General features: G+C 45.3%; 2 protein-coding genes across 2 annotated transcripts in view; one reads left to right on the plus strand and one right to left on the minus strand.

The window, feature by feature from the left end:
• The first annotated feature begins 189 nt into the window (after positions 1-189).
• On the plus strand, positions 190-6501 carry NDUFA2 (NADH:ubiquinone oxidoreductase subunit A2). Its single transcript, XM_063448057.1, has 3 exons — positions 190-342; positions 5139-5245; positions 6264-6501. Exons 1-3 carry the CDS (start codon positions 239-241, stop codon positions 6353-6355), a joined length of 303 nt encoding a protein of 100 aa, XP_063304127.1. The 5' UTR covers positions 190-238; the 3' UTR covers positions 6356-6501.
• TMCO6 (transmembrane and coiled-coil domains 6) overlaps positions 6498-21085 on the minus strand; it is a 38410-nt gene continuing 23822 nt past the window's right edge. Inside the window, exons 12-14 of the mRNA XM_063448056.1 lie at positions 13693-13860; positions 8452-8562; positions 6498-6655 (exon numbers count right to left, since the gene is read on the minus strand). Coding sequence (XP_063304126.1) covers positions 6617-6655; positions 8452-8562; positions 13693-13860 — 318 coding nt within the window. The 3' untranslated portion in view covers positions 6498-6616. The remainder of the gene's footprint in view (positions 6656-8451; positions 8563-13692; positions 13861-21085) is intronic.

A 21085-nucleotide genomic window follows, 5' to 3' on the forward strand; every position in this document is an offset into this window, starting at 1 on the left:
TTGGAGCCACGCAATGCATGCATGTGTTATGTCTCTTTTGTTTCAAACTCAATAACACGGTACGTCCTACGAAATGTAATTGCGCTTGGAGACAGTGCTTTGCTATTGGATAGAAAGATCACGTGGACACTGAAGCGCAATCCGGCTTTCCAATGCAACGATTGGCCAGCGCCCTTAGAGCGTCACTGCTATTAGCGTGCTGATTGGGTGACTGCTGGACCTGTCAATAACGGGCAAGATGGCGGCCGCAGCAGTGCGGAACCTCGGGTCAAAGCTGAGCAAAAATGTGAAGGAAATCAGGATCCACCTGTGCCAGAAATCGGCTGCCAGCCAGGGCACCAGGTATGGGCGAGCTGAGCGGACAGACAGAGCCCGGGCTGGGACTGTGAGAACTAATAGAGCCTCCAGGGTCACCTTCCCTGCAGCCTGACATTGCTCTATCCATCACTGAATAATGGGCAGCTCATATTCCATATAGAGAGATACAGCACCACGGCTTACACCCTCACTGACACTGACACAGCTACCTCATTACAGAGCTATAGTCACCTGAACAACCTTTAGCTTAATGAAGCAGTTTTGGTGTATAGAACATGCCCCTGCAGCCTCACTGCTCAATCCTCTGCCATTTAGGAGTTAAATCCCTTGGTTTATGAACCCTAGTCACACCTCCCTGCATGTGACTTGCCCAGCCTTTCTAAACACTTCTGTAAAGTCATCTAATGTTTACACTTCCTTTTATTACAAATTAAATTTAGAATGCAGAGCAGGAGATACAAACTTTTAACGCAAGTTAACATCTGATTGAAAGGGAAACCACATTTCTTCATGCAGGCTCAGAGGCTGAATAAACAGAAACACTATATACACTATAACTGATTCAATGGCTCGATATCCGCAGGGCCCTCTTTACCTTTTGTATTTGTGTATATTGTACGTTCTCCATTAATTGTAAAGCGCTGTGGAATTTGTTGGCGCTAATAAATACCAGTAATAAATTCCAGTAATAATTGTTTTGGTGACTATAGTGGTCCTTTAACATTTCACTGCAAAGAGTTCTAGGAGGAAGCACGTCCCAAGTAAATGGATTAATATCATAAGAGCAGGCATTAAGTTATTAGAGTAGGACCTGCCAAGAATTGGGTGCATTGACGTTGTGGCAGGCTTATGCATTGTATGATCATATACTGTAACTAAACCCATTTTTTTTTTTTTTGTCTAGGTTAGTTATTATGAAAGAAAAATAATGCATTCTGCGAGTTTTGAAATTGCCATTTAGTGAATGAATGAATGAGTGCGCTGGATGTTGTCTATTATATAACTTTAGTCTTTATAAATGCATTTAGAGGTAGTCTCATTTTAGCTTTTAATGAGGATTATTGTTCTTTATTCCTGTCTGAGACCAATTTAACAAGGATTAGGATAGCAAAACATCCAAAATTGTGTGCCTAAAGGGACATTCTAAGCACCAATATAACTTTTTTAGTTTAATTAAGTGGTTTTGGTGTGTAGATATTTCCATTTAGGAGTTAAAGCGACACTGTCACCCTCCATTCCCATAAAATATTTTATAAAGATATAATCTTTTTGAAATACTCATATTGACTGTGTTGGAATTTCACCCAGTGACAGCTGCATGGAAACTAGTTTTTTCTTTTTCTGCTCCTTAAAGGGACACAATAGACACCAGCACAACTACAGCTTATTGTAGTTGTTCTGGTAAGTATAATCATTCCCTTCAGACTCTTTACAGTAAACACTGTCCTTTCAGAGAAAATGCAGTGTTTACACCAAAGCCTGCCCTAGGTAACCTCCACTGTCCACTCCTCGGATGGCTGCTATAGGTGCTTCACGGGGCAGTGCTGTACTGACATTTACTGAACTTTCATCATAGAGATGCATCTCTATGAGGAGATGCTGATTGACCTGGGCTGTGTTTGACTTGTGCTGGCTCTGCCCCGATCTGCTTCCTTGGCAATCTTAGCTAATGCAATGCTTTCCCGGCAATCTTTCCCATGGGCAGCTTTGTGATTGGTGGAGATCAACATTTCTGATGAGGTCAGCCAAGCAGGCAGATCAGGTGCAGAACTAGCAGCAGCAGACTGAAATTAAAGTAAGAATACTATATTTAGGGTGAAAAAGAGGGTGTTTTGAACACTATAGTGTCAGGAATACATGTTTGTGATCCTGGCACTGGAGGTTCCCTCTCCCAACCCCCAATCCCCGGTTACTGAAGGGGTGAAAACCCCTTCAGTCACTTACCTGAGGCAGTGACAATGTCCCTCGTCGCTGTCTCCTCCTCCGCGCCGCTCCTCCTACTGTCTCCGTCGGCCGGTGGGTGGGACTGATCCCGCTCACCGGCCGAGGAGACCTAATGCGCATGGGCGGCAATGCCGCGCATGCGCACTAGCGCTCCCCCATAGGAAAGCATTGAAAAAGATTTTAAATGCTTTCCTATGAGGAAATGAGCGACGCTGGAGGTCCTCACACAGCGTGAGGACGTCCAGCGATGCTCTAGCAAAGAAAATCTTTGCTATGATTCAGGAAATGACCTCTAGTGGCTGTCTAGTACAAAAAAACTGCAATAATTACAGTTGCAGGGTTAAGAGTAGTGGGAGTTAGCACCCAGACCACTCCAATGGGCAGAAGTGGTCTGGGTGCCTGGAGTGTCCCTTTAAGCTTCAGTGGGCGAGAGTACAGCAGTGCGGTCTATAGAGGATCCCGCAAGACCTGAACACTCACACTGTCAGGAGCAGCAGAGGATGGAGGCACTTGCAAGGGCCAGATTCAGGTAAGTAAAACTCAGCTTTGTCTGCAGGCCACCGGACTCCCAGCGAGATGTCACAGTCCTATTTTAAGTTACTTTATTTATGCAGCCCTACCCATAACTTCTACACACACACACGATCACAGAACATACGCTCAGACATAAAATGCACACTACTATAAACACATTCATATAAATTGGCTCACACAGATACACACTCTGACACAAAACATTAAAATGTTATTTTTAGCCACACTTCTGTTTTCTTACTGTTGTTGCAAGGGGTGGCATCCCTGGACTCCAAGCTTCCAGAGAGCTGTGCTGCTTAGGAGTGAGGGTCAGAGGCAATAAAATGAGCCAGTTGAAGTTCCGTAATGCAGTCCTGTTAGGTGAATTCTTTCTAGCTCTTTGACCGAACCGCAAGACTCAAGAGTGCCCCTTTTAGTTGCAGTGCACACTCTCCTGTCCCATTTCAAAGCATTGATGCAGGCACAGTCTGCAACTGGATTGAAGGATGTAAATTTGCCTTCCTAAATAATGCAAAGTGTTTTAGTCTGGGTAGAGGTAACATGCTGCCCCTTGCCAGGTGACATCTAGGCCCTTTGTGGACTGGCTTTCTTTGATCACAGGTAACATTATGTATCAGTAGTGAGGATGTGCACCATGTATGCAACTTCCATAACTGAAAATCTTGATACTCCAATCCCATAATCTCCTGCTCAATTGTTACCATTTTAGTAGATTCATACTAGCCAGTATTTTCTACCATTTAAATAAATTGTCAAGAACACTCACCAACTAAATGTAAGCTAGATTGCACTTCCATTTGCTCCTGATAATTAAAAATTTCAGATGGCAATACACTGTATATGTGCAAATTGCGTAGGGCATTTTTTTTTTACGTTTATGCCAGAGGGAGACAGCGTAAATTAACTATCAGTGTTATTTACAGAAGTGAGAATTGTTGTGAATTCAAAGGGCATTTCAAAAGTTAAAGTATTTATACTGAAAACATTCTCCAAGTTAGTTAAGCTTCCAGTTCAGATTCACAATGAGGCTCCCTACCTCTGTGGTTGAGATCATCATTCTTGATCTCAGCCATTCCACTGCTTCCTCAAAGGTAAGCATTGAGAGACTAATATGCATGCAAATAGCTGTGCTAATCAGCATCTACTCGTAGAGATGCATTAAAGGGACACTCGAGGCACCCAGACCACTTCTGCTTATTGGAGTGGTCTGGGTGCCAACTCCCACTACTCTTAACCCTGCAAGTGTAATTATTGCATTTTTTTTTTATAAACTGCAATAATTACATTGCAGGGTTAACTCCACCTCTAGTGGCATTGCTGCGCATGCGCATTAGGTCTCCTCGGCCGGTGGGCAGGATCAGTCTTGCCCACCGGCCGACTTAGACAGGAGGAGTGGCGCGGTGGAGGAGGCAGCGACGAGGGACATCGTCACTGCCTCAGGTAAGTGACTGACTGAAGGCGTTTTCACCCCTTCAGTAACCGGGGATTGGGGGGTGGGAGGGAGAGGGGACCTCAAGTGCCAGGAAAACGGATTGTTTTCCTGGCACTGGAGTTTTCCTTTAACGATAGGTTTACCAGCTACACCAGGTAGTAAAAAGAATTCAGATGACGGTGTACAAGATTAAGTAATTAGGAAATGAAGAATATGCATTATACATACTGCATGGCACACCCTTTCATGCATTTTCACAAATGACACCTTTTCATAAGTGACAGAATTGTGTGTCCCTGAAAACATGGTGGATTATGGTGACACTAAGCAGCAAAACAATTTTGACTTAAACGTGGTTTTGGTGTATAGACCATACCTTTGCAGAGGCACTGCTCAATTCTTGCCATTTTAGAGTTAAAACACTTCGGTTATGCTCTTCTAACCGCACCCCTCCTGCTTGTGACCAGGAGCGGCTCTGTTTAGGCAGCTGCCTAAACTGGGCAAACTGTGTCGGGTCCTCGATCAGTGACAGAGGACCCGACACCAGGAGGGACCCGGCGGCTTGCTCAGTATGCTGCCAGGTGCGAGGCCTCTCCTGGCTGCCTGGCCAGCCATCAGAGACACCAGTCTGCAGACCATGTGTCTCACCAAGAACTGGCCAGAGTGTTGCCACGGGTTACCACGGCGACGCTTTGGTCTGTAGCTCTGCGGAGCTGCAGTAATGCCCACTGGACCACCAGGGAATAAAAGGTATTTGGTAATAGTAACCCCCCTTCCTCACCCTCCAGCTCTCAATATCACCCCCTCATGTTTGTGGAACAAAAAACAAACTTATGGGTATTTACTTTACATTTGTCATTAAAATAAGAATCTTGAATTTCTGTAAGAATTTCTATTTTCTCCTTTTTAGAGATTTTATTGAAAAGCATTATGTAGAACTTAAGAAAGCCAACCCAGAGTTTCCGATCTTGATCAGAGAATGTTCTGGAGTACAACCCAAATTATGGGCAAGATATGGTAAGTGTGTGTTTATTTTACTGAAAACCTGCCCTTGGGCTACACGTTGGCACTGTAGCTTTAAAGTACACTCCAAGCACCACAACCACTTCAGTTTACCAAGGTGCAGGGTGGTTTTATGCAGCTTTACAAAAACTGAGTGAAATCTGTACACAGAGTAAGTGAATTTAAGATGGAAGAAGAGATGTACTTTGGGCAGTACATTCCTTCCTGCTCGCTCTTTGGGCACAGTGAACAGCATTGTGTACCACAAATTACTTTACTCCCAGCAACCTCTGCCTGCTTGATGTGAATATGCATCAGGATTACTGAAAGTAACAGCCCTGGGCAGTCACAGTGTTCATCATGTACGCCAGGCTGCCTTCCACCTCCCCACCATTCACACATGTGGCTCTCTGTGTAAGGAGAAAGCGGGGTATGTGAGGTCATCTCCAATACGGGCCTCTAATGCTTAACACATAGCACTGACTAAACAGTTGAGGAAGAGACGTCTCACATAATGGCGGCCTGAAGTCTATGCATTTCCAATGGCATACTGTAATCATGCAGTTTCCTTTGGCAGCAGGCATGCGTGCTCAGTTGTCACTACACGGAGGGATGCGAGCAAGAGAACATGCATTCGCAGGCTAGAGGTTGTGCACTAGTACCCTAATGGTTCCATTCTGGAGACTATCAGTGTGGTACATGTCTGAGGTTTGATGTCATTGATTGCAGTGCATAAGCTAGGAGGTATTTATAGAATGAGGGAGGTGGGAGAGATGAGGTAGGGTTAAGATGCAAAGTGCTGCAAAAAAGGTCTTACATAATCTATGGAAAGAATTACAGCTAGTTTGGTTAAAAAGGTAGAAAATGCATAAATCTAGTGTGTAACAACTGTATATTGCACTTGGCTGCACATACACATATAGAAACATAATTGTTTTGCTTGTTGTTTTTATGTCTGCATTGGCCATCTTATTTACATTTCTTTAATTTACATATTAGTATTCTTTTTTACATTTAACCTTTTTTCCTGCAGATTTTGGAAAAGAAGTAAATGTACCACTCAGTAACCTAAATTCCGACCAAGTTGCAAAAGCCCTGGAATCTGTTGCGAACAGTAAACCATGAAGACAGATCTTTTTGTTGGACATTGTTGCACGATGTGTGAAAAGTGCAGAAATGTGGAATCCTCCATCTTTGAAAAGGAGCATCTTTTGACTTAATTGTTAATCCTTCTCTACCCGATACACTAAATAAAACCATGGTGGAGTCTCGGCATTTGTTCACTTTATTTTATTAGAAAAATATAATCTGTCTTATTCAACAAACGGTAATAAAAAATGTCTGGTCAGTGTTCCTTCATTGTTCAGTCTTCTACATTAAGAAGTTTTATTCCATAGTTGATGATTTATTACTGTCTTCATTCACCTAGAATTAGAAACAGGCAAGTATAAGTAAGCAGTCTTTAAGTGCTTTTTTGTGATAGAATAACCTATTTTGTTCACTGCTGTGCCTTTTTTGCACTAATTAGTGGTCTTTGGAAAGTGCCATTGATACCAGTGGGATGGATCATGTGCTTACATGTCATATGTACCCAACATGCCATACTGTGCCTATGACCATACCCACCCAATGCCTGACAGGTGCTTGAAACCTTTCCAAATATATACATACGGTTTCATAGGATTGTCCATTGATCTATGTTGTACTCTCATGCAGCATAAGTACAGTAGTGACACAGAAACAAGATAATGGCACTTGTGAGGGATTTAAATATATCTACCATTAGTTTCACCCTTAGGAGTCTCCAAAAATGAAAATATTTAATAAAAATGTACACGTGACATATCGCTTGGAAGAAATGTCATTTACATGCATTAAAAGCATGTGCTCAACCAACCTGCAGAAATATTACTTTCCTACACTTAAATGTAAATACAAGTGAGAATGGAATTTAAGTTTTAAATAATTATAGAATGTTTTGTATAGCTATTGATCTTTTACATTTCTCAGTGATCAGCTTTAGAATAATGGGTGCCATTGCTTAGTGAATTTTTAGCCACGGCAACTAGAAATATACAACTAGTGTATGTGCTACGGCTTACAGTGGCTAGTGGAGTAACTTAAATGAACACTATAGTCACCAAAACAACTTTAGCTTAAAGGGTTACTCCATCCACCATGACCATTTTAATTATATGAAGTGGTCACAGTGGTAGGGGTCAGTAAATGCTTAAAAAAATATATACAGAGATATCGGTAATTGTGTGCTGGGGGCTAGTTGCACGCACACTGCACGCTGACAACAGATGTGAAAAGCTAGCTCTCCCCTCAGCACACGTGCTCTGAGCCGGCATGTGGGCCTATGATTGGACCACGCATAGCCCTAGTGCTGTCAGGAGCTTCACTCAGCGCTGGGTTCAAGGTAAGCAAAACCTTATTTCAGGTTTTACAACACATTGAGAGGGGCTCCTATTACACCAGAAAAGTCCCCCCTCTCACTAAGGTTATAGCAACCCTTTAATAAAGCAGTTTTGGAGTATTGATCATGCCTCTAAAGTCTTACTGCTCAATTATCTACCATTTAGGAGTTAAGTCACTTGTTTCTGTCCATGCAGCCCTAGCCACACCTTTCCTGGCTGTAACTCACAGTCTGCATTAAAAATAAGGTGGCTTCATTTTTTTTTTTCAATCAGATGTTAACTTACTTTAGATGTGTTTATCTCCTGCTCTGCAAATTGGACTTAAATCACACACAGGAGGCTCCTGCAAGGTCCAGCAAGCTATTAAAAGTGCAGGAGATTCCACATTAACCCCTTAAGGACACATGACGTGTGTGACACGTCATGATTCCCTTTTATTCCAGAAGTTTGGTCCTTAAGGGGTTAAACAGACTGCAATAAAGGAAGTATAAACATTAGATCTCACTTTAAAGGAAGTGTTCAGGAAGGCTGTGCAAGTTACATGCAGGGAGGTGTGGCTACGACTGCATTACCAATGTAATTTAACTCCTATCACAGCACACTAAGTTCATACACTAAATACTGGAATGTGGTAAATTGAAAACAAAACTGCATGTTTTTAGGTCATGATAGGTGTAAAATTATTGAAATTGGTGAAGTAACTCTTCTTTTAACTTATATTTTGCAAATGGATATAAGTCACTGTTTGATGACAAACCATCAAAGCAAACAATTAGAACTTAGAAATAAGCAGAAACTTACCTGCATTGTACACAGGTTCCAAATAGTTTGCACTTGCTCATGAAAAAGAACATTGTTTTTATATGGCTCAAGAAACGGCAGACCATAGTTATTAAGAAAGTCTTCTGCAAGCTAAAATAACAATAAGGCAATTAGTGTACCAGAAAGTGGAGTAACAGAGCATGGACACATTAGAAGCATCAATTTTTATCATCTCCATTTGGACATCCCTAAACTATGAACTAACAGAGGGTGACAAAGCAAATGGCGAACAGCTAAGGCTTAGGGTGGTAGGAGACTGGTCTGCAGAACTACATTTTTCCAAGGCCTTCTCACAGCTGCCTGCTCAAAGGAACACTCCAAGCACCAGGAGTGCCGTCCCAGCATAATCTGCCAAGCGGTTTTAGAATGGTTTCACAGATACCTGGCTCTTCTTGAGCAGTAGAAGCTGCATACCGATTTATGCATTCATTCATTCATTCATTCATCGGCTGCGAGCATCAGCCGATCTCTTTAGCCAAAGATATCTTGTATTGAACTACTTGACATCCAGTTTCTTTAGCTCTGTGAAGCCCAGAAACAGCACAGGCATCCGGTGTGAACCAGGCAAGTGTCAAACCATGTTAAAATGGTTTAACAAATTATCCCAGGGCAGAATCAGGGCACTCCTGGCACCATAACAATAATGGCACACTGTAATGATTACAGTTCTTACAAATACATGAAAATTATATGCTGGAACCCGCTGCCTGCTAACTGTGCCACCCACAGAGTTCAAAGCAAGCAAAATGTCATGCTTCTCCACCTCCTAGAGTCGCACAGGCATAGGCAACCTTCGGTACTCCAGATGTTTTGGACTACACCTCCCATGATGCTTTGCCAGCATTATGGGTGTAAGAGCAGTATGGGAGATGTAGTCCACAACATCTGGAGTGCCGAAGGTTGCCTATCCCTAGACATTAGGGTGTGCTATAACTTTACTCCCCTCAGAATCAAAGGTAAGCTGCAGTGTGGAGGAATGGAGGGTTAGTTAATAATAATAATAATAATAGTACTAAAAACATACCAGTAAGTATGTGACTGTGTAATCACATATTTATGGGGAGATTGCTATATGCATTGAGAGGCCTAGAGAAACCAAAACCTAAATACATTGTGTCAGGGGAGAAAATGGGAAAACAGAGCACAACTGGCAATGCCATGAGGATTTACCATCTATTTTTGCATTGTTAGCATGGATGTTTCCTCCTATTAGTGGACATCTCTCAGAAGTTTATTTTCATCTTCTTTATTTGTAGTCCACAAAAAGAGAGAATATTTACATCATGAAGTCAATGTTTCAGTTTGTCTAGCGAACCTTCATCAGGACATATAAATTATATTGTAAAATTATATGTCCCGACGAAAGTTCGCTAGAAGAACTGAAACTACGACTTCTTGATGTAAATATTGTCTCTTTTGTGGACTACAAATAAAGATGAAAAGAAACTCCTAGGATTGCTCACCCTCCCTATAGCACCAATATAGAGCTGTGGCATAAACTGGCGCTATAGTAGAATGTACAGTGTTGATGTTTGATTGAAGGAGTGCTTGTATATAATTTTAATGTTTTAATACAGAGGTGTGTTTCTATATAATGTTTTCACTTGATTGCAGATGTGCTAGGGTTGGATGTAATGTTCGCTTTTAAATGCAAATGTACATTTGTATTTAGTAATGTTGTTTGAGTGAACGGGTGTGTTTGTATATTATTTGGGGGTTTGATGGCAGGGGTGTTTGTATGTAAAATCTGTGTTAGAGAGTGCTTGTATGTTGTGCTGGTGTTTATTGCTTGGATGTATGGACATACTACTAAATACATACTTACACAGATATACCTAAACAAACACACAGAAACATGTAAATACACTGACACACAGAAATTCATATGGATACCAACACGTACACACACCATGACACACACATATACACAGATACATACACATGTATAAATGTAATTTTTTATATCTACAGCCGCTCTCCTGTTAGTTTACATTTTGTGTCCAGGAGGATGGCTTGCTTGGATCCTGTTCCTGCTGCTGGCTGGTGGGAGTGAGGAGTCGGAGCAGCTCTTCATGCTCCTTCTCATTTCCCCTCATGCTGCCTCTGCGGCTGCCTTCTCTCCCTCCCGCGCCGTCTCACTGCAAGAAGCTGTGAGGAAGTGACAGGCTGTCACTTCCTCCCAGTCTGCCAACACTTCAGGTAGTGGGCCTGGTTGTGGATTTAAGGGGTTCTGGGTCCCTGTTAAGCAAAAATGTTTCCCTTTTTCATAGCACCGGAAAACATTTTGCGGTGCCCCTGTGTGCAAGTCACAGCCCAGGGCGCCACGGCACACTGTTTGGGAACTGCTCGGTTAGAGGGAAAAAAGAGGAATGGCTTAACAAACCCAATATTATTTTAAGTGACACATCAGGTTGGAAATGTCTGTATTTTTCTAATAAATTCTTTAGACACATTTTTGCTATTTTAATACATTAAAGGGGAACTGTAACTTCTCTGCAATTTACACCACCGAATAAAACAACGATTTCCACTTATGAGATTTTTCATGAGATGCTCTGTTTTCTTCAAAAATTGATATAAAAAAAATTTGTATACAAACTTGTAATCCAGTACAAACGAGGGAAAGCTAGGGCAAACATTGTAAACAAAGAGGAAAAACGCACACATGCATTGCAGCATCTATAAAGTCTTAACACAGGTTTTTGATCAATAACAAAAAATACATACATAAAAATAAAAAAATGTTTAAAAAAAGGTTTGTGCTTTCCATGACAATGCACTGTAGGTCACTCTGTTTGCATTAGTAAGACTATATTAAAAAGGTACAGTAGGGCGGGGCCGGGCCGCCGAGCAGAGCGGTTACAGGGACCACCAGCTCCTGCAAATGATGCCTGGAAATAAAGAGTCTGACTACTCATACCACCCAAACCTGCAACCATCGATCCGAACCGGGGAGAGGCTTGCTAATAGAGTTTTAGTCCCCCGGAGGGGAGATCTCAGCTACACCAGGCGGGACCTTTCCTGGCGGTGAGTGGAGTGGACGGCCGCCGCTCCACTATCCCGCCCAACGGAGCCCGAAAACCACCTCTGTGCGGACCCGGTCCCAGTCCCCCCCCTTCTGGGCCGGGGGGTGATCCCGGTCCTCACGACGCAGCCAAAACCGGAAGCTGGAACTTGCCTGACCGCTGCGAAGGCCCAAAGCCTGAAACCAAGATGGCGGCGGCCACGAGTAAAAGTATCAACTCACAGAGCCAGAAACAGCCCGCCGCACCCCACACCCTAACAAATGGGTACCAACAAAGGCAGAGGGATGACAAGGCAGCACCCCAAAGACCGCTACCGGTGCCATCCCATGGGGGATCCACCTTTCCTACTGTCCACCTGTGGGTTGCTGGATAACTCCTAAACGGCAATGAAGCCCTACCTAAAATGGCAGCTGCCACATGCTTGGTCGACAGCAGGGAGCAAGAGGTTTATGCCACTGAGCCACTGGGCTCAGTCCTAGCAGACTTTTGGAGAAACATGACATGCCTGAGTTTGACTGCTACATGAGAACAACTTCATGGGAACAAGCCCAGCACTTACCAACCGGGATCCCTCAAGCAACATCAGCTGTGGTCCTGCGAGGAACGAGACGCCTACTACATGGCATGACCCATCTCAAACTCCTCATCCTGAATTCGGCAATGACACCGCAAATGGCATCGCAGCCTTCACCAAGCCTCCTGCCCCGCATCATCTGGAAACCACTCTGGCTAATGATGGGACTATCCTGTTTGTTGGCGGTAACACCGAAACAGGACTGTGCTATAATTATGGAGGGCATCGGCTGACTCCTGCAAACCTACTGTCGTACACATTCAATCCCATAGGAGCAATGCTTTAGTTCAGTTTATGTTATTTTGTTCATAAGCCATATGCTCCTATTAGTCTCCTGTTGCTGTGGGCACTTTGGGTCCCCCGGATGGGTGATACTTATTCTAGCATGTCTGTAAGCACGGGCAAAACCCCAGGTACAATGAATAGGCATTCAGAGCATTAGACTACCATTATATGCTTGTCTTCCCTCAGTTAGTAATTAATTGCACTGTACTCTCCTGGCATGTTACACTATAAAGACGTGCAGTCTAACTTGAGTTTAACTTGTGGGACAAATCTCAGTCATTTGACCAATCTTAAAGCCTAGATAGCCTTGTTATTCTTGCAGAGTTAATCCACTATCACAATACACGCCTGCATATATTTAACATGTAACTAAACAGTACGCTCATAAGCAAAAGCAGGAGTGCCTGGGCTAGCATGTAACTTAACATTTTATAGATTGAAACAGTCCCGTTCAAGTTTTACCTATCTTACCTGATTTACATATGTAATATTACTGCTTAATAGTCCAGAAATACAAAAGCGTGAACAATCATATCAAACTGCATATCACAAACTTGTGCATGCATTAACATACCCCTTACTGTTACAAATGTTTATAAAAAAGCGTGAGGATTGCCGTTGGGGTTCCCCACGCGCATTGTTAAATCATATGCACTGCAAAAATAAAGAATTTAAAAAATAAAAAGGTACAGTAGTACCTTGGTTTACAAACGCCTAACATAATTTTCGGCTTACAAATGAAAATCCATTGAAAATAATGCCTCGGATTACAAATTTGTTTCGCAATAGAAAGCAAGTTTCCCCAGGATGCATTGCACCTGGGAGGTATTTAGCGCCGCCCCTGTGCATGCTGGAGTCTGTGGGTAGCACGTGGCGTCGAGTGTGGAGGTGATGAAGCGGCTTTTGCATCGCGTTTTAGAGCCATTCTAAAACATTTTTTGCAGCGGTTTTGGGACTTTTTTGGTGCATTTCTCAAGCGGTGGAAAGGTAGTGAGCTGAACTTCGTTGTTTGCATGCATTTTACTGTGTGTTCTGCATTGTGGGTTGGTTTCCATGCCAGCTCATTTTGATTTTTTTCTGACCTCCAGAACGGATTTATTGGTTTTCAATGCATTCCTATGGGAAACCGCGTTTCGGTTTACAAATCTTTTGCAATACAAAACGTCCCGGAGAACGCATTAGATTTGTAAACCAAGGTACCACTGTATTTGCGAGAATAAGAACAATTAAAAAAAAAAAAAAAAAACACAACAGTTGTCTTAAGGTTTTAACATCAGAAAAGTGTAAAATTAATCCATAATTGAAATTCTAATGTCTAAATAACAAAAGACTTACATCTGGGCAATTTCGGAAGAGGTAGATCATTGCATCCAGACTTCGGAGAGTCACTTGCACATCTGCACCTCCAAGTGTACTCATTAGACAGGGAAGAATGTTTTTTTGTCTCAATTGTTCACAATAAAGAGGTCCCAAATCTGCTATACTACACAAAATTGTCAGCACCTAGAGATGAAGGCAGGGAGAAAAAAAAAAACATTCTATTTAAAAAGATTTCTTCCCAAATTCACATTAATAAAGTAGTAATTTAGAAGTTATAAAAATAACCCTCTATGTGAACAATAGAACCCTTCAAATAGTATACATGAGATTTTTTTTTTTATCAATTCCTAGCCATCCTATTTTAGTAGTTTATTTTAATCTATTTGTGTCAATCTATACATTTTCTGTAAAGTATCCACTCCCTTTTGTTTAAAGCGCAGATGTAGGTCTTATGTAATAGGTCTGTCGGATTAAATGAGAGATGTTATACCAGACAGCATGAATTAGCTCAGGCTCTCACTATGTGTGGTAGGGAGATGGATATAGACACACAAATGTGAGGGAGACAACTATGGAGTAAGTAAGAGACATGTGGAGAAAGATGGTGAAGGAATGTTAGGGAGAGATAGGGATAACTGTACGATTGAGATAGATATGAGAGAAACATAAATAGGAGATAAGTGGAGAGAGAATGGGTGAAGATATACAGGACTGAGAGAATTCATACAGATACAATACTGGATTGCAAAGATTTAGTTATTAAGTTACCCCCAAGGAGATGGGGTGGATGTTGGCTGCTTGAGAAAACCTAAAGGGGGGCAAAATAAGCACCAAGTACTGTAACTACTCCAGACTCCTGATAGTTTGACTCTGTGGGACAGTGACCCGAGACTCCTGGCACCATAACTATTACAGTGTGATGTAGTTGTTATGGTGCTTAGCAGTACCCCTAATTTCATTTTTAAGTGACTTGGCATGGTTTGAAAACTTGACTCTACCAAAGCCTCCTTGCACTAGGGTTGCCACACCATGTTTTTTTTTTATACAGATCAAACAAACAAATTGATGGGTATTGCATAAAAAGGTTTGTCCGTATGGAGCCCATCAGTTTGTGATGTGTGACCAGGAAACATGGTAGATCAACCTCACCACTACTATATGTTGTGAAAGCTATGGTACTTGGAGTGTGCATATACATCTTAATACTGGGAGTGAAGGGGATGGCCAAGGCATTAAAATATACCTTTGCCTTCATGCTTGTTACAGTACTTGCAATTTAATTTTAGTGGCAATACTAGACAACAAATATGCTTAAAGCATCCTGCAACATTTAGCATTGCAAGGTTCCATCCAGGACATTCCATCCATGGCTGCAGCTATTTTGGTTTGTAGTAATTCATCTTGTGGCAAGTAGATCTTCTTTTTTTTTTTTTTTTTTTTTTTGACAATCTTTATTTTTATTTTGTTTTGGATAGCATAGCAAGAGGTATTACAACCATAGCAAGTAAAAACATGACATGAGTACAGTTCACCAAACTTATAACGGGTGTACATCAGAAAGTCCAGGGTAGGAAGATTTAGTTAATGGGAGACTTCATAAGATATTACGTGTGCCATATACGCACTGCTGCTTATACATAACTTGTTAACCCCTAGTACAGTCAAGGTGGTAGGGCTTTCGTAGAGCTTTTGCCGGAGTCCCCTGCGAGATATTCCAGGCTATTAGGGTGTCTGCGCAATGTTAGTGATACAAAGTTATAACAAGCAAGAACAGAACATGAGTACACTTCACCAGTCTTAGAACAGGGGTATGTCGGAAATTCCAAGGGTAGGGAGTTTTAGATAATAGGGGACCGCATAGGATATTGAGTGCGCGATATATTCACGGCTGTTTATACATAGCTTGCTGACCCCTAGTACAGTCAAGATGGTTGGGTTTTTGTAGAGCTCTTGCCGGAATTCCCTGCGAAGTATTTCAGGCTATCTGGGTTTCTATGCAAGGTTTATGATACAATGTTATACCGTTATGAAGCCGCATGCGGCTCTCAGCCTATTTCACTTTGATTCGGTATCACAATTCACACCAGTAGTTCCCCCCAGTAACATGTGGGACTATCCGTGTATCTGTAGTCAATCTACGTGCCAGCTTCACAGTGACATGGGGCCATCATGAAGATGAGCGTCAGAAGGGTATCTTTATCCGGTCCATGGGGGCTGAAACATGACAGTAAGTGGTAGTAAGTCATGTCGGTGGGGGTGAGGATGTCTACACATTGACGTGTCTGTGAGTCCGTCCCTCGGGACGGTCGAGAGCGCTTATAGTTCGTACCAAGTATGGTACAATATGGTGCGGCAATCAAGAGGGTAGTCTCTACGGGGGAGTTAAGGAGTCTGACTGTCGGGGCTAAGGGGATGGGAGGATGGAGAGAGGGAGGGTGAGGGTAGGGAGGGTCGGGATGCCTGTCTCCCGCTCCCCGCACCGGCGGCCGATAAATGCCACAGCCATGGCGTCCAGACTTGAGTACATTTTTCTTGTCTCTCCTGTAGGGCCGCCGTAAGGGACTCCATCGTATATATATCCCCCACCCTGTCCATCCACTGCCGGAGTGTAGGCGCATCCCGCTGCTTCCACATTGTGGGGATCAGTGATGTGGCTGCCGTTAGCAAGTGTTTTATCAGGGATTTTTTATAGGCAGCAAGCGTCATGTCTGTGTGGTGAAGGAGCATGGAGAGGGGTTGGAGCGGTAGTGTAATATCCGTGATCTGTTGAATGGAATCCCTGACCGCTGACCAAAAGGGTATAATCTCGGGGCAGCTCCACCAAATGTGCAGGTAGGAGCCGTCTGAGGCTCCGCACCTCCAACAGTCTCCGGGAATCTCTGCGTCCATGCGGTGCAGAGTGTCCGGTGTCCTGTACCAGTGCGTAAGGATCTTAAAGTTCGTCTCTTGGAATTTGGAGCTGATGGAGCACTTATGTGACAGTATGAAAATCTTTTCCCACTCCTGGTCAGTGAGTGTGGTCCCCGTATCCCTTTCCCACCTGGTGACATATCTCGGGTGTGACTGGTGTTCGCTAGCTAGAAGATGGGCGTAGAGCCTAGATACCCCCTTAACTGGGTGTGACCTGGCTGAGCAGAGAGTTTCAAATTGTGTGAGGGCTCTGTGTAGGCATTGTTTGACTGGGAAAGTCTTGTAATATGCTCGAATTTGCATGTAATGGAAGGTGTCTAGTCCCGTGGGTACCTTGTCCCCTAAAATGTCAGCCAAGGGTTTAAGTCGGTTCCCTAGTGTGAGATGCTGAAAGCTGAGCCAGTCGGTGTCGGTGTATGTGCTAAGGTCTGCGGGCGTTAGTCCCCCACCTACTCCCGGGTTGTGCGTTATGGGCGTGTGAGGACTGTCCGTGGTCGTAAGTTGGTGTGAGTATCGCAATGTGCACCAGATTTGCAGTGTGGCGTCAATCAGGGGGTTGCCAGTTCGCAAGGCTCCCAGAGTTAGGGTGCTTAACCATAGGCGTGAGGGAAGAACGCCACCCGTCTGCTCGAGTTCCATGGGGACCCACAGCTTGGTGGTTGGGCGGGCATGCCAGTCCACTAGCCTGAGTAGATGGGCTGCTTGATAGTATCTTAGGAATGACGGGAGCCCTGCGCCTCCTCTCGTTTTTGGGCGTTCTAATATAGCCTTGCTGACCCTACTCTTTCTCCCGTTCCAAACAAATTCTCTCACCGCCGCTGAGATCGTTTGAAAAAAGGATCTTGGCAGCGAAACGGGGATGGCTTGGAACAAAAATAGCAGGCGGGGCAGCACATTCATTTTAATCACGTTGATCCGGCCGAACCAAGAGACATAAAGGCCCCTCCAGCGGCGGAGGTCGTTCAGTAAAGCCGTAAGGATGGGGAGGAAGTTTAACTGGTACAATAGGGTCAAATCAGTAGGTAGCCAGATCCCTAGGTATTTGAGCTTGTCGGGACACCATGAAAAGCGGAATTGTGAGTGCAGGTGAGCGATCCCCGCCGCTGGGAGTGAGATTGGCAGGGCCTCCGATTTAGTCATGTTTAGCTTGAGATTGGAGATGCCCCCAAACTCCCTGAAGGCCCGAAGCAAGTTGGGGAATGACACTATGGGGTTGTCTATGAAAAACAGCATGTCGTCGGCGTATGCCGCCACCTTATGCTCCACTCGATGCATGCTGTACCCCGTAATACCCCCGTCCCGTCTGACCGCCTCCAGGAAGGGCTCCAGGGTGAGGGCGAACAGGAGGGGGGACAGGGGACAGCCTTGCCTGGTGCCGTTGCGTATGTTGAATGGGGCCGAGAGCGCTCCGTTAATCCGGATTCGAGCCGTGGGGTTAGTGTACAAAGCTAAGACCCATGCGCGGATATTGGGCCCGAACTGCATGTGGCGCAGGGTGGCTTCCAGGTACTTCCAATCCACCCGGTCAAAGGCCTTCTCTGCGTCCGTGGAGACCAGTACCAAATTTTTGCCGGTCGACCGGGCGGAGTGGATCATATTGAGGGCTCGGATGGTATTGTCCCGCGCCTCCCTACCGGGGACAAAGCCCACCTGGTCCGGGTGTATCAGCGCGGGGAGTATGCGGGAGAGTCTCAGGGCCATGGTCTTGGCAAATAATTTTAGATCCGCGTTGAGTAGCGATATCGGTCTATAACTCCCGCAGTCAGAGGGGTCCTTACCGTCCTTGGGTATTACCGTCACCGTCGCGTGTAATGTGTCAACAGGGAACCTGCCACCATCTATCAGGGAGTTGAGACCCTGTAGCAAATGAGGCAGCAGTATATTTTTGAATTTGCGTAGGTACGAGGTCGGTAGGCCATCAGGGCCTGGCGCTTTGTTGGACTTAGATTGTTTAAGGGCTGCGGCTAGTTCCTCCTCAGTTATCGGGCGGTCCAGGTCCTCGGCTACATCCGCCGGGACCTTGCACCCCACGTACTCAGAGAGGAACGTCTCTATCCTATGTTGATGTAGGGAGGTGTCCGCGCGGTGTGAGGATGCGTCGATATTGTACAGATCTGCGTAAAAATGCCTAAATGCTTGTAGGATGTCCGGGGGTGCCCGTTTCACCGTCCCATCCCTGCCCCTTATCTGGTGCACATGCTGCTGTCTATGCCTCTGTGTCAGGGTGCGGGCCAACATTTTCCCGCATTTGTTGGAGAATTCGTAAAAGTGTCTATTAGACTTCCGTATTGTATGTAACAGATTCTGTGAGAGCAAGTCCCTGAGTTGTCTACGTTGGTCGGTGAGAAGGCGGTAGGCATCGTCCGTGTGGTCTTGTTTGTGTTGCGTCTCCAAGTCCGCTATTGTTCGTGTCAGTGTCTGTATCCGTGTGGCATGGTCTTTCTTGCGTTGGGTGCAAAGTTTGATAAGCTGTCCCCTTATCACACATTTATGTGCTTCCCACACCGTGAGGGGGGCCACGTCGGTGTCGTCGTTGTCAGTAAAATAATGTGTCAAGGTCTGTGCTATTTGAGTGGTGAAGGTAGTGTCTCCCAGTACACTTTCATTGAGTTTCCAACAGCGTTCCCTGGGTTTGAAGAGTGGGGATTTAAGTGTGATGAGAACTGGGGCATGGTCCGAGTCTCGTTGTATTCCGATGTCGGATGCGAGGAGGAAGGGGAGGTATTCTTGGGCAAGGAAGACATAGTCTATCCGGCTATATCTATTGTGTACTGCGGAGTAGCATGTGTAATCTTTAGCGTCGGGATGCGCCACCCTCCAACAGTCGACTAGGCCCGATTTACCCAGAGCTTGTTTGGCTTGCCTTAAGCAGTGTGCGGGAATGGCACTGGTGCCCACGGACGTATCCATCCGGGGGTCCAGCGGAATATTAAGATCGCCGGCTAGTATCAGGGTTCCCTCTCGGAACCTCTCCAGTTGTGCCAATGTTTTCATCAGAAATCGATGCTGTCCCTTATTGGGGCAATAGATCGTGGCGAATGTGTACCTATGTGCTGCAATTGCCCCCTTCACAAATAAAAACCTCCCCTGGGGGTCAGCTTGTGAGGTAGTGTCCTCGATCGGGACATTATTAGCGAAAACAATGGCCACGCCTGCGCGTTTGGCGTCTGGGTTGTTAGCGTAAAATCCCAGCGGGTACCGTCTATCCCGTATCTGGGGGGCCTCGTTGCCTTTAAGGTGCGTTTCCTGCAGAAACGCTATCGAGGCCCTATGTGACCACAAAGTTCTCAGTAATTGTCGCCGTTTTTCGGGGGCATTAAGTCCTCGAATATTATGTGAGAACAGTGTCAGGGAGGCGGGGGTGAAAGTGGTCGCCATGGCTGTTCGGGGCGGGGTGGGGAGAAGGAAGGGAGTAAGGGAGGGAAAGGTAGGGGTACTGTCCCTGTCCGTGGGTTCGGGCCCGTCTAGGGCTACGGGGGGTTAGGCAACTAAGACCCTAGGTCGTGTAAGGGTGACCTGATCTACAGGTGGGTCGGTTGCAGGGGGGTGAGAAAGTCCGGTAGGATAAGTTCGTTCAGAGAGAGCGGTGTCCGCTCTCCCTCGACCCACGTTGTGGGGCGTATGTCTCGGCTATTAGTCGTCGGGGGAGTGTGAAGCACGTGGCGGAGCGCCAGGGCCAACCCGGGAACCGGGCAGGGGGTGTGGTACCGTCCTGGTGGGGAGTCTGGGTACCCGTTGTGAAAGCGGTGTCACCTCGCGTCATCAGCATACCCCGAAAACCCTATGCAGGTTGCTTACATCAAGGTTATCTATAACGTAATAAAACTACAAGGAACCAAACATAACTGTTGGAATACATCATAACTGTCGACAGCCATTAACCGCTAAGGGCCCTGTGAGTCGGGGGGGAGCGACCCCGGGGCCGCACCCCAAACCGCCCGCCACGGCGTGGTAGGGAGACCACATACAGTTTAATTGTGGGGAAAGCACGTGGTGCGAGCGATTCAGCGCGGCCCCCGGGCCGCACCAGCCGTAATAAACACAAGACCAATCCAGGTTGTCGTTCCGTACCGCCAGACTGCAGGCGCCGGCCTAGCGGCCTACCGCCCGCCGTGGGGCGGCACGAGCTACTAAGTCAGATAAGGCGACACATCATGGTACAGTACCAGCCCCCCGCCCTCCAACAATATACATAAATTGCCCAAGTACATTTACAGCAAGACTCCTCTGCCCCGTGGATGCCCCTTTGCCAAATATGTGCCAATAGTTCAGGCTGGCCGGCCCCCGTAGGCAGCGCATAGGGGTGGTTCTCAAACTGGTCCTGCAACTGCTGCCATAGGGTAAATTGGCCGCTCCCCAGGCGGAGTAGTATTATCAGTCGTGCTGGGCCGGCCCGCATAGGGTGTCAGGGTGTATGGAGTCCCAAATGTCCCAAAAAACAAGAAGGAGATGGCATTTACCCATACCCCACCCAAATTCGGCAAGGGCCTAAATGTGG

Source organism: Pelobates fuscus, chromosome 3 (genome assembly GCF_036172605.1).
Source record: "Pelobates fuscus isolate aPelFus1 chromosome 3, aPelFus1.pri, whole genome shotgun sequence".
Taxonomy (NCBI): domain Eukaryota; kingdom Metazoa; phylum Chordata; class Amphibia; order Anura; family Pelobatidae; genus Pelobates; species Pelobates fuscus.